This window comes from Sorex fumeus, unplaced genomic scaffold (assembly GCF_029834395.1).
Source record: "Sorex fumeus unplaced genomic scaffold, SorFum_2.1 ptg000045l, whole genome shotgun sequence".
NCBI classification, from domain to species: domain Eukaryota; kingdom Metazoa; phylum Chordata; class Mammalia; order Eulipotyphla; family Soricidae; genus Sorex; species Sorex fumeus.
The window spans coordinates 560,991-575,603 of NW_026606102.1; the positions used below are offsets into that span (position 1 = coordinate 560,991).

Here is a 14,613-nt window from a genome sequence, read left to right on the forward strand (position 1 = left end):
ATGAGAAACGGACTTGTTTCTGACGTTCCATTCGCTCTCAATGGGGCAGACATCTCTGAATGCAACAGTTACGTGTATCGAGGTCAAGAAGTCAACATGATGAATGACCTGGCACCTAAGTTGTGCAGGAGGAAGAGAGCGGCTTGGAACACCTTCAAGAGCATGCAAGATTCAGCTAAAGAGGACGAAGAACCTCCGGCTCTGGGCACATCTCTTCGATTTCACTCTTCTTCCTGCATTAACATATGCCCCAGAGACCTGGACTCTATGAAAACACTATTTGGGTCTCCCAAAGAGGAATCAAAAGAGCTATGCTTGGAGTATCACGCTTCACTCAAATAAGAGAAAGAATCCAGAGTTCTGACCTCCGTCGATGATCGAGAATCAGGGACACTGTCTTGTTTACCAAGGCATCAAAAATCAGATGGGCTGGACATGTAATGCAATTTGGTCACGGCTTGGCCTCATGCAACACAAACTCACTGGCCTCTGTAATATCATTTCAGCCCTGCTTCATGTATTTTGATGCTCTGCTGTTAGATGCATCCACATTAGGTATCTTTTCAGCTTAAAGAATTGACTCTTTAGCATTAAAAATGTTTTTTAAATCTCTGATAATAGTAAGAAATATTTACAAAGAAGGTAGAGTTAAAACAGTATTAATGTTAAGAAACTATCTAAATGATGACTCATTTAGAAAAGTACTGAAAATGTGTAATTATAATATTTATACAATTTCTGAAATTAAGGTAAAAAGGTAAAGGTAAAGGCCCTCCCGTTGATCGTCGATTTGCTCGAGTGGGCCCAGTAACGTCTCCATTGGAGACTTTGTTGTTACTGTGTCTGGCATATCGAATACTCTCGGTAGCTTGCCGGGCTCTCCGAGAGGGGCGGAGGAATCGAACTCGGGTCGGCCATGTTGGCCACTTGTAAGGCGAACGCCCTACCGCTGTGCTATCGCTCCAGCGATAAGAAATTAAGGTAACTTCTATTTAAATAAGAGTATTGAACAGAGCATTACTAAGTTGGGATATCAATATGAATAAGTTATGAAAAGTGAATGTTGAAGAAAAATAGAATATAAAGCCTGAAAAAGAAGTTTGAGAAAGATGTTGATAATAGAATGAACATATATCACATACATCCAAACAGTTAAGGAAAAAGGGGAATAGAAAGAATGGAGAATAAAGGATCTATTCAGAGAGTAGGTGAGAACTTTCCCAAACTATTGAAAAACAATATTCATCAGTTAAAGGAATAAGTTAAAAGAAATTCTCAAAAAGAGAAATGGACTTAGTACACTGTACTAAACATGCAGTAGACTAAGCAAGTGCCCTACCCCCTGCGCCATGTCTCAGTCCCTCAACGTTATTTTCTCGATTTTCACATTACTTTTTGGTGCACTGCACATTTAAGAAGGTAAAAGGTAAAAGGTAAAGGTAAAGGCTCTCCCGTTGATCGTCGATTTGCTCGAGCAGGCCCAGTAACGTCTCCATTGGAGACTTTGTTGTTACTGTGTCTGGCATATCAAATACTCTCGGTATCTTGCCAGGCTCTCCGAGAGGGGCGGAGGAATCGAACTCGGGTCGGCCATGTTGGCCGGGTGTAAGGCGAAAGCCCTACCCAAAAAATCCTACTATGGTATCAAAGCGTTTCTACAGGTGTTAATTAAGCATTTTCCTAACATGTGACCCACACAGGTTCATTCCCTGAGTGCCCCTCGGTTCCCCTAAAGCATTATATCAAGAAGATATGTGTGATGATAATTTTATGGTTAATGAGTTAACATGCTTTGTTTTTTATAGTGAGAAAAACAAGAATTATGAAACCCTTTGTAAAAATAGATTAGGCAATGACTTATATGTTGAGAGAATGATGCAGACTATTAATGAACCATTAAAGAACAAAGATGTTCAATGTGACAAAATTCTAAAGGAAGATAAAGGTAAGTTACATTTTATTCTGCTTGATTAACCCCGAAATTTATAAAATGTTCTTTATTAATAAATAAATATCAAGATAAATAAAGTAATAATGGAATTAATTTGGCCAAATCACATGATTACTACGACCTATATAGCTTTCAGCATTTAACAAATAAACTAACAAGTGTTAAATATGGATACAGAAGATTTTTAAAAAAATCTGTTTCCTAGAACATTTTATTTTGTTTGGAGGTGGGGGAGGGCCACACCTGGTGATGCTCAGGGCTTATTCCTGGCTCTACACTCAGGGATCACTCCTGGCAGGACTTAAGGGAACACATGTAGTACTGAGGGTTGGCTATATGCATGACAAGCACCTTGCCCCTATACTCTCTCCCATATTCTAGAATTTTGTGGTCTTTTTGAACCTTTGTGAACCACTCATAGAAACTGATTTTCTATTATGCTACAAGACTATTATCCACAGCTAATAACTCGTTTTTGCTCACACCTGGCATTGCTCAGGGGCCACACCTGACTCTGTGTTCATGGGATCATATGCAATATGGGAATTCGAACAGAGCCAGCCACATACTAGGCAAGTGCACTAACCATTGCTCTTTCTCTCCCACCTCCATTTAATAACATGTAAAATATGTCAAACATAATTCTCCATCTTTCACATAAATGAACCGGTTGAATAAATGCAGTTTTCCACGAAGTAGGTGCCATTAATATTCCCCATTTTGTGGAGGAGGAAATAGGTAGAGGGTGGCTAACTCGCCCATGGTCAAACAGCAGGTGTGGTGAGCAGTAACTGACACCCTCTGCCCATGCTTAGAAGGGCTCCAGAGTCTGTACTCTTGACTACTACAAATTCATAAACTTTTTGAGTTTATGTATAAATAGTTCCAAGAATATTACAAAGTTCCAAGAATATTACAAAGCAGGTGTGGTGAGCAGTAACTGACACCCTCTGCCCATGCTTAGAAGGGCTCCAGAGTCTGTACTCTTGACTACTACAAATTCATAAACTTTTTGAGTTTATGTATAAATAGTTCCAAGAATATTACAAAGTTCCAAGAATATTACAAAGCTAAAATCCTATAATATAAAGTCAACGTGGTAAAAGAAGTGTGGCTTTTTTCCGCTCAGCAAAACTGTAAATCAGTGCTTTGGAGAGACTAAAATAGATAGTCATCTAAACAAGGGCTAAATGAAGAGAAGTGTAACGAATAGGAAAGTTTCGTGACGTCTCTTGCTCTTGCTTCACTGTCCTCCCTCATCATAGGGGTGGTCTTTTTATTTATTATTTTATTTTAGAGGAAATAAAAATTGTGATAGTGCTAACACTTATGGTTTTGATGTACATCATTACTGCACTTCACCATCAAGTATTAAGACCCTCCATCAATGTCCTTATTTTCCTTCCAGTTCATCTCCTCATTTCCACCCCGGCCTAGAGCCCTCCTGTTTCTGGACTGCTTGGTAATTAGAACTTCGTAGTCAAAAGTCCAGGGTTAGTCATAGTTCAGTACTGTTGATTCCCTCATTTTATGTCTCTATTCCATAGATAAACGAGATTATCTGGTATTGGTTCTTCTCTCTCTGACTTAGCATGCTCTCTGATGTTGGTCTTAAAGATAACAGCGTGCTCCCCAGTATGAACCCAAGGTCTCTTGTTCTAGAAAGAGCAGAGTAGACCTTATTCTCAAAGAATTTAGTTTGTTTTAGCTAAAAGACTGACACAAAACATTTGGCTGTTTTTCAAGGAGAGGAGGAAGGCATTGTGTCACACCCAGGGTTCCTCAAGTCTTACTCTTGGCTTTGAGCTCAGGTATCACCCTTGGCTGTGTTCAGGGGACTGTATGTGGTGCTGAGGATTGAACTGGGGTTGGAGGTATGCAGGGCAAACACCCTAACCCTTGTACTCACTCTTTGATCAGGGCACATGCTCTTTTGTCTTTACTTAGAATTCTCTCTCTTCCTCTCTCTCTCTTAACAAAAATTAAACTTTGCAAAAAATAGTTTAGAAAAATTACTAAACAAATTAGCACTCATAGCAGACTCCAAAACCTCTGAAGACCAGAAGAGTTTGAGATTAAACGTAATTGTATTCAAAATATTTGGTTTCAACAATGACAAAAATTTACATAATTATAGAATACAACAAACCAATATAGTATGACCCATTCAAAGAAGAAATTTTCAGAAAATGTCATTGAGGAAGTACTGATGTTCATTTACCTGTGAAAAAAGCTGAAATAAAGCAAATTACGCATACTCAAAAAGCAAAAGAAAGCTATCTTGGTGAATGGTCAATGGAAGCTAAGAATAATGTGCATTCTGCTATTAGTGGATGAAAGTCTATGGATATCAGTTGTATCCAGTGATTGATGGTGTTGTCGAGTTAACCTATCTCCTTACTGACATTTTGCCTGCTGGATCTGACCACTTCTGATAAAGGGATGTTGGCATTTTCAACTGTGACAGTGCACTCATCAATTTCTCTTTGCAGTTAGATCTATCCTTGTCTCATATAATTGGACACACTATTGCTAGGCATATACATATTAAGGATCACTAGGTCATCTTGGAAACTTGACCCCTTGTCATTAAAACACCCCTCTTTATTCCTGATATATGTATTGAATATAAGTGTCTTATGTATTCTTATGTGAATAGTATATAGTTCACAACAAAGAGTTTATTAAAATGAGAAACTGCTTATGCTAGGGGCTGGAGTAGAGTGGGTTGAGTGTTTGCCTTACATGTAATTGACCGGGGTTTGATCCCTGGCATCCCATATGATCCCCTGAATCAATCAGGAGTAATTCCTGAGAACAGAATCAGGAGTAAGCCCTGAACACAACCAGGTGTGACCCAAAAAGGAAAAAATAGAGAGAGAAAGATGAAACTGCTTACGTTAAAATGTTTAAATACACATCTAAATAACACAAAACACAAATTCAAAGAGACCTCTGCACCTTCATGCTCACTGCAACATTACTTACAATAACAAAACTTGTAAATAATCTATAGGTGACTAAATAAAGATGGGACATGGGACCAGGGATATAGCTCAAGTGGTAGAGCAATTGCTTTGCATATGTGAGGCTCTGTGTTTAATACCGGCACCACAAAATGACAACAACCATAAGACCTAATGCAAGAAGATGTGGTGTACATATACAATGGCATTCTGTATGCTAAGAAAAAGATTAATGTTGCCATCTCCAACAGTGTGGCTGGAACTGGAGAGTTTTCACGTTAAGTGAAATAAATGAGAAAAGCACTATTTAATTCCATATATATACACACACACATGCATATATATCACTTGTATCACTTGTCATCCTGTTGCACATCGATTTTCTTGAGCAGGCGCCAGTAGCGTCTCCATTCGTCCCTTTCCCGCGCTAGTGTAGCCCAATGCCATCTGCTAGCTCCAGGAACATGAAGAGTATCAAACCGTTCATTCAGGGTCCTGACAAAGAGGTCCGACCATCTTGTAGGTGGGCAGCCAGGTGTTCTTTTGACGTCCCGTGCATATATATGTATATATACTGCCACTCCAAAACATGTGTTATGAGATTATTTTATCAAAGAATATACACATATACCCCTGTGTAAACAAATAAAATATAAACAGTCATTATCTCTGGGTAATGAAAATAAATTCATATTTAGCTCTCCTTTATTTGAAGCAGTTAAAAATAAAATTTTTTTCTAAGTATTACATAGTCATCAGATATTCTCTTAAAAGTCTGAATTAAACTAGTAGGTAGAAAGTTTTAAAATTTGCAAAAAATTTAGAGATTTTTTAACACAAATGCTCAAAATTCTGATATAGGGAAATTCTTTTTTTTTTGATACCCATTTAAATAAATTTTTAAAAAATTTAGGGGGGTCATACCCGGTGATGCTCAGGGGTTACTACTGGCTCTACACTCAGAAATTACTCCTGGCTGTGCTTGGGGGACCATATGGGATGTTGGGGATCGAACTCAGGTTGGTCCTGTTTAAGGCAAGCAGCCTACTTGCTGTCCTATCTCTCTGCCCCCAAATAAACTTTCTTTAATAACATATAATAGTATAAAATTGGGAGGCGGCAGTCATTTATTAATTTTCCATTGTGCACATGATATTCTGGCATGTGGTTTTAGATTTTGTTTCTTGAATTAGTAAAATTTAAATGAACAAATGTAAGAACCCAAATTAGAAGTAATAATGTTACTTTCATATGAAAAAAGACTTAAGCTATCATAACATCTTATATTGCTAGCTTATAACATTTATTTATGTAAAGGTAAAGGCCCTCCCGTTGATCGTCGATTTGCTCGAGCGGGCCCAGTAACGTCTCCATTGGAGACTTTGTTGTTACTGTGTTTGGCATATCGAATACGTCACGGGGAGCTTGCCAGGCTCTGCTGTGCGGGCGAGATACTCTCGGTCGCTTGCCGGGCTCTCTGAGAGGGGCGGAGGAATCGAACTCGGGTCGGCCACGTTGGCTGCGTGCAAGGCAAATGCCCTGCCGCTGTGCTATTGCTCCAGCCCATTTATTTATGTATTAATTATTTTATTAGTGACGATAAGTAAGAATACAAGAACATATTCTTTTATGCTGCAGTAAAAAAAAATTCAGTACAGAAAGTAAAGCTTAGGTAATTCAGTATCTAAAGACATGATTTCTTTGTATACTATTCTGACAAGAAATTGTATCTACTTTGGCAAGACATTTGGGTATTCTGTGCATGAGTTTATTAGATACTATTAAGATAAATTCAATTAGAGAATTGTTGTTACAAAATATGAGTGGACATTTTTATTTATTGAAAACATCAAATGCTATAGTTCTCACTTTTTACATTACAAACATTAAAATTCTAACTCAGAAGAAGGAGTATTAATTAGATATAGATTTGTTTTATTTTTAGGGAGAAAAATTTTGTTATTAAATTACTGTAGGGCATTCGCCTTACAAGCGGCCAACATGGCCGACCCGAGTTTGATTCCTCTGCCCCTCTCAGAGAGCCTGGCAAGCTACCAAGAGTATTCGATATGCCAGACACAGTAACAACAAAGTCTCCAATGGAGACGTTACTGGGCCCGCCCGAACAAATCGACGATCAACGGGAGGGCCTTTACCTTACCTTACCTTAACTGAAAATTTAGTAAAATTTGTAGGAATATTTTGTTAAGTGAACACTGCAAAATGATTGTCATTGTAAGGATTTTATGGTTCTATCAGTAATAAAAGCAGTCAGAAGCCTCTTTTTCATTTTATTTTTACATTTTTTTGTTGATTTTTTTGTTTGCTTGTTTGTCATCATACCCAGCGATGCTCAGGATTTATTTTTTTATATTTAAAATTTTTATTTTAAACAATTATGCATAAAAACATTTTATTAAAGTTCTTTTTTTTACATTTTTATTAGTGAAACACCATGAGGTACAGTTGTAGACTTACAAATTTTTGTGCTTGGGTTTCGGTTATGCAATGATTGAGTACCCATCCCTCCACCAGTGCCCATCCTCCACCACCACGGGTCCCAGTATCCCTCCCACCCCCCACCTCTCCCATCCCACCCTGCATCTGTGGCAGGGCATTCCCTTTTGTTCTCTCTCTCTCCTTTTGGGTGTTGTGGTTTTCAAAAGAGGTATTGAGTGGCAATCTTGTTTGGTCTAGAGTCTACTTTCAGCATGTTTCTCCCATCCTGGGATGATCCTCCCAACACCCTTTATTTGGTGCTCCCTTCTCTATCTGAGCCCCCTTTTCTCCTAGCATGTGTGACTGGCCTCCAAGCCATGGAGCAAAATTCCTGGTACTAATCTCGGCCATTCTTGGGTGTTAGTGTCCTATTTTGTTACTTTATGTTCCCGAGATGAATGCATTCTTTCTATGTCTATCCCTCTCTTTCTGACTTATTTCGCTTAACATGATACTTTTCATGTAGTATCGCTTGTATGCAAATTTCACGACTTCATCTTTTCTAACAGATGCTCAGGATTTATTCCTGGCTGTGCACTCAGGAATTACTCCTGGCGGTACACAGGAGACCATGTGGGATGCAGAGAATCGAACCCGGGTCAGCCATGTGCAATACCAATACCCTAGCCGCTGTACTTTTGCTCCAGCCCTGCGTCTCTTTTTTTAAAATCTGAAGATACATAACATTGACAATTTTTGTTTAAAGACTGTTGTTATAGGTTCTCCTTGAAGACACACAGATAACTTTAGACAAAATATTTTAAAAGAAAATAACTAAGCTACAACTTGGTTGCGGAAAAGGGATCTATCATTTTCTAACAAGTGTAATCTTTCCACACAAGTGTATAGGAAACTTTTGTGGCTAAAAATGGAATTAGATGATTAAAATAAAAAGTCCTATAACATGCTATATGTTGGCCGTAAGTAAAGGAATATGTTCTAACATGGACATGCTGTTAAAAGATAACACTGAAGGGAAAAACTAATTAGTTAGAACCACGTCAAGGCAGCTCATCAGAAAATGAGCAGGAAATGACAAATCTGATGAGGACTTTGTGGCAACGAGAAAGGATGATGAGGATAATCTGGGACTAGTCCTAAAACCCAAAGCTGTTTGTATCCAGTAAAGAGTGTGACAGCTAAGAAACTCTTAAGATATCTTCATGATTTGTATCTTTCATCTTCATTTACTTCCCACTGTTGTGAACTAAAAATCAAATTTTTCTGTTAAGCTGAGCTTAGAATTATTTATAGCTTCTTGGTTTAAATTAATTTTAATCTTTTTTTCTCCTTTACTTAGGTGTAATGTCGACTGCTTGGGATATATATGATTCTTTTAATGCTTTGGAGCTTTCACCTGTAACAGCAAGACGACCTATTCTTGACTCAAGAAGCAAAGCAAGTTTAAATGCTAAAGATTGGGACCCACAAATGCAATCGACTACTACAGAAAAAAGTAATATTTCATTTCGTTGTTTTTATTGGGGGGGATAGTGTTTTCCCATGGTATTTTAATTTTTAGAAGCTGCCACATTCTTTTCTGTTGAAATATGCAAAGTACAAGTTTTATTCAGATTAATATTGTTATTCTTTTATATCATCTTGGGCTTTGAACTGAAAGATTAGTTTTATCCCTGGACCTCCAGCATTTTCTCTCCAGGAATAGAGAAATCTATCATTTTATGAATTAAATAACTCATAAGTGAATATATACTAGCTCTCTGATAACTTAAAAGAGATTACTAGTAATAAAAGTCATTACTAATAGTGATTTTCAGTTGGGAGATTTTGCTTTTCCAGTGTGTAGAGAACTGTTTTGTTGTCAATACTATAGGGATGTCTTTTAGGTACCCTGAAATTCCTGAAATCCCTGAAATTCCTTCAGGATAGGGTACCCTGAAATTCAGGATAGGGTACCCTGAAATTCTTTCAGGATAGAGGACAGGTGTCATATAAAAAGTATTCAACCAAGGGCCAATACTACCAAGCTTGAGAAATCCCACCTTACACTCTTAGAGTTTAAAATCATAAATTTTCAGATAAAGTGTTATAACTAACATCAGCCTCAAATTATAACTTCCCAAATAGATTAATGGACCTGGGAGAAATTTCGTCAAATACCAGTTTGTCAAATTACAGTTCTGATTGGTGACTCTGGGTTTACTCTCCCTACTCTAAATTTCTGAGTCTCTTTCTTGTCAACGTTACTACTACTACTACATTGGTAGGCTAGTTATAACATTGTCATAACATGCTATATGTTGGCCATAAGTACAGGAAAAGCTAGAGAGATTTTTCCATCCAGAGGTTTTTACAGAACATGTAAAGTTTTAATAAATTTTCATAAATTTAAACTGAAATAGTGCCCTACTCTCATTGTTTTTTTTTTTGAACTCCAAGATGTCTTTATTTATTTCAAATTCCAATAGAATGAATATGCTTCATCTAAATATCTTTATCACACAAAGGCGTGGAGGCCCGGCAGCCTGGCTCTCCCCTTCAGGATGCCCCTGAAGTAGCACATGTATTTTACTGCTTGGAACTTGGATGAGTTTCCTCACAGGACATTCTGTTCACTGAGCAAAACTGAGAGCGAACCCCTGCCCCGGGGCAGGGTGGCGCCCAGTAGAGCCCCCGTCCACACGAGGGGACGGGCACTTGACATATTCCTTCTTGCCCCCCTCCAGGACTTACGTTCTCATTGCTTTTGACCTGAAAACATATGTAATATTTGTAGCACTGTAGCGCTGTCTTCCCATTGTTCATCAATTTGCTCGCGCGGGCACCAGTAACATCTCCATTGTGAGACTTGTTGTTACTGTTTTTGGCATATTGAATACACCACGGGGAGCTTGCCAAGCTCTGCCATGCGGGCTGGTTACTCTCCGTAGCAGCGGGTCTCTCCAAGAGGGGCGGAGGAATTGAACCTGGGCCAGCCTCGTGCAAGGCAAACGCCCTACCCTACCCGCTGTGCTATCGCTCCAGCCCATGTAATATTTAAAAGTAGCAAATCAATATTTTTGAATACGAAGTTTAAGAAGCAGAGAAATCTTTCAGAAAATAATCACCTAATTTATTATTAATATGTCTCCTTTAGATATGAGGGATCCACGCGACTTACCTTAAAATTTTTTTCTATTATTGTATTCAGTTGTAATATTTAAGAGATGTAAACTTTAGATATGTTGCCTGTATTATTTTCATTTTGAAATTATATTTACAATCATATGGACTATAGCCAGATTTTTATGGAAAGGAAAATCAGATAATTTCTCTCAGATAACACTGAAGGGAAAAACTAATTAGTTATTACTAAAAAGCCTATTTTTTCTGTTATTTAAAATATTCATAAAATATATTTGCTTTTAGAAGCTACTAAGAATTAGCAGGAAAACCTTTTTGGCTAAAATTACATTGGGATTTCTTGGATATATACAGCCCACCCCAATATTGTCATTGATACATATACAATAGTTTAAGTGAAAGGTCTTAAAAGAACTAAAAGAAAAAGAAAACACATTCCTGTCTAACTCTGGGGTTTTATATTACAAAAAGAAAAAAGTTAAATATTTTTTGTATCAAAAATATTTGTATTCTTTTAAACATTATTAGGGTGTATTTTAACCTCATACTATATCTAAGAAAAAAGAGGCTCAGAATTTTTAATGTTTTAAAACATTTAGGGCCACCAGACCTAAAATCTATCTCCGGAGATAGTACATCTATCTTCAGAGATCGTATAGTGGGTAGGTCACTTGCCTTGCATGGGGCTGATCTGGGTTTGATTTCTGGCACCAAATATGGTTCCCTGATCCCTGCCAGGAGTGATCTTTGAGTGCAGAGCTAGGAGTAAGCCCTGAGCATCAACAACAGGTGTGACACCCCCCCCCCCCCCAAACACCCAATTTTGGCAAGGTTGGAGGAGCAAGTAGAGGATCCAAGATGTGGAAGTAGGCCTTCAGATCTCGAATATTTTCTTGTTGGTCTTCTGGTCATTTAGTCTTTTACAGTAAATATTTTCTAAATAGTCACTGTCACTGTCACTGTCCTCCCGTTGTTCATCGATTTGCTCAAGCGGGCACAGTACCATTGTGAGACTTGTTGTTACTTGGCATATCAAATACATCACGAGTAGCTTGCCAGGCTTTACCCTGCGGGCGAGATACTCTTGGTAACTTGGCAGGCTCTCCAAGAGGGGCGGAGGAATTGAACTCAGGTTGACTGGGTCAGCCGGGTGCAAGGCAAAACGCTCTACTCACTGCGCTATCGCTCCAGCCCTTTCTAAGTAGAATGATAGGCAAAATAATAGTTCCCCAATATGTTCACACTCCACTTCCTGGATACAGTGAATAGGGCACATTCTAGAGCATAAGAAACTGTCCAGGTTTGATTATTTTAAAATCCTCAAAGCAATAGATCGTCAAAGTATCTGAGCGTGCCTAGTCTAATGATCAGATATTTATTATTTTATTTCACTTTGGGGGTTTGGGGGCCACACCCAGCAGTGCTCAGGAGTGACCTCTGATGGTGCGCGAGCAGTTATATGCAGTGCGACAGGGGTGGGGTGAGGGACTGGTGGAAACGTCCTGGGCTGCATTGCAAGGCAAGTGCCTTACCTCCTGTACAATCTCTCCAGTCTTCGCCGGCGGATTCTATTCTTGTTTCCCTCATCTTTTATCGAGGAAGAATGATGTACCATACTGGTAATGATAGAATTTCATGTGTAAATTCAGTGTTCTAATATCACATGCTCCATCAGAGTGTCAGTATCCCTGAACCAAAATCGCCTTCCCGGCCACAACCATCCCTCCCCCCACAATCTCTCCTTGGCAATCTCAATTCTTTTTTTTTCTTTTTGGGTCACACCCAGCGATGCTCAGGGGTCACTCCTGGCTCTGCACTTAGGAATTACTGCTGGCGGTGCTTGGGGGACCGTATGGGATGCCGGGGATTGAACCCAGGTTGTCCGCGTGCAAGGCAAACGCCCTACCCACTGTACTATCACTCCGGCCTGGCAATCTCAGTTCTGTAGTCAAACTCTTAGGTTTTTATTGCCTTGGCCATTTGGTATTCCCTTCCTATGTTTCTTCATATATATATATATTCCACATACGAGAGAGGTCATTCTGTATTTGTCTTCCTTCTGACTTCACTCAGCATGATACCCTCTAGTTCCATCCACATAGAAGTGAAATGCATGATTTCATCTTTTCTTCCAGATGAGTAATATGCCACTGTCACATGGGTATTTTTAAATAGAAGGACTTCTGTAGACAGAGATGTAGTATTACTGCCTTTGAAGATGCAGAGATATTTAGGGACATTTGGAATTGGAAAAAAGTAAGGAAATTAATTTGGAGGCTTGGGGGTTGGGCCACACCTGGCTGGTGGTGCTCAGGGATTACTCTTGGTTCTGCACTCAGGAATCACTCCTAGTGGTACCATTGGGGTGCTGGGAATTGAATTTAGGTCAGCTGTGCACAAGGCAAATGGTCTACCTGCTATACTATTGTTCCAGCCTCAGGAGATGAATTCTTTGGAGTTTCCAGAAAGGAAAAATACGTATTATGTTCCTAAGATAGCAAATTTTTATGATTTTAATACATTGAATTACTGCTAATTAAAACATCAATGAAAACTAACTTAATAAGTTATAACTAACATAATATGGAATTCTTATAATCAAATTATTTATAATAAAATACTTATAATTTTTGTAATTATAAATATTATAAATAAATGTAAATAAAATATAATTATAAATAATATAAATAAAACAATTACAAACCACATCACCTATCTGTAGACTGTTGATAATCTTTTTCTTCTTGTTGGTTTTGGGCTAAACCTGGCAATATTCAGGAGACACTCCTGGTTCTGCTCTCAGGAATCACCCAGGGCAGTGCTCAGAGAACCATATGGGATTCCACGGATAGAACCCAGATCGGCCTCATGCAAGGCAAGCACCCTACCTGCTGTAAAATCACTCTGGCCAACTGATCATAGTCTTATTTTAGTTTGAACAAAAATATAGAAAGATGCAAATGAACCCATGAGGTTACTATTTATCTTCTGAAAGCTATTATATTTTTGAGTAGTTAGCACTGTAGCACTGTCCTCCTGTTGTTCATCGATTTGCTCGAGCGGGCAACAGCAATATCTCCATTGTGAGACTTGTTACTGTTTTTGGGATATCGAATACGCCACGGGGAGCTTGCCAGGCTTTGTCGTGCAGGCAGGATACTCCCGGTAGTTTGTGGGGCTCTCCAAGAGGGACGGAAGAATCGAACATGGGTCGACCATGGGCAAGGCAAACGCCCTACCCGCTGTGCTAGCGCTCCAGCCCTTTGAGTAGTTAAAATTCTAAAATGAGAAAGTAATGGACATCTTCTTTGTGTTTGGTCCATAAAGAATATTCAGTAAATATCTTTTGCAGTTGTTAATTCTGGACTAAAAACATACAATATGGTATCATGCCATTTAAAAAACATTGAGAATTCCCAGAGCATGCAATATTATTTTATCATTGCATCATATTTGTATTTTACAGGCGGTGGAAGTTCTCTGATGGATATAGAAAATGTAATTCTGGCTAAAATCCAAAATGAAGAAATAAACCACATAGATGCAATACTGAAATCTGACAAGTTTCAGCAGAACTTATTTTTCATGGAGAGAGTTCTAATGGAAAACATATTTCAGCCCAAACTGGCAGCTTACCGTCAACTTCCTGTATTTAAAGGTATTTTTAAAAATAAACCACATTTTGATAATCTCAAATGGGTAAGAAAATATAAATAGTGCTATTAATTACTTCTAAATAGGATCTCCGGACTGTACTTGTCTATGAGAAGATGTGCTTTTACAAGGATGTCAGCACAGAATTTAAGTATAGACTAGGGTTCCTGCTAGGGTTCCTACATAAAGATATTGCTTCCTTGGATTTCAGAACATGTGTCTCTGTGACTCTTTCCCTTCTCTTACCTTGTGTTGAACTATTCTCCTATTCAGACCCTGCTTCCGTCTGCCACTGACTTCCCAAGTCTGATTTTCACTGTTGCAGGGGAATCCTTCCTGTTTTTATCATTATAAATCCTGTCTCATATATCCACAAGCTATTTGAAAGATTTTAGAGTGTAATTTGAACTTCCAATTTATAAGTGAGTAAAGTGAAAGTTGCAGGTAGTTTCTAAGGTT

At 38.5% G+C, this 14,613-nt stretch overlaps 1 protein-coding gene across 1 annotated transcript in view; it reads left to right on the forward strand.

The window, feature by feature from the left end:
- Positions 1-14,613, forward strand: part of DNAI4 (dynein axonemal intermediate chain 4) — a 61,734-nt gene that overhangs the window by 21,591 nt on the left and 25,530 nt on the right. The window contains exons 5-7 of the mRNA XM_056122202.1: positions 1,806-1,945; positions 8,717-8,872; positions 13,967-14,158. Coding sequence (XP_055978177.1) covers positions 1,806-1,945; positions 8,717-8,872; positions 13,967-14,158 — 488 coding nt within the window. The remainder of the gene's footprint in view (positions 1-1,805; positions 1,946-8,716; positions 8,873-13,966; positions 14,159-14,613) is intronic.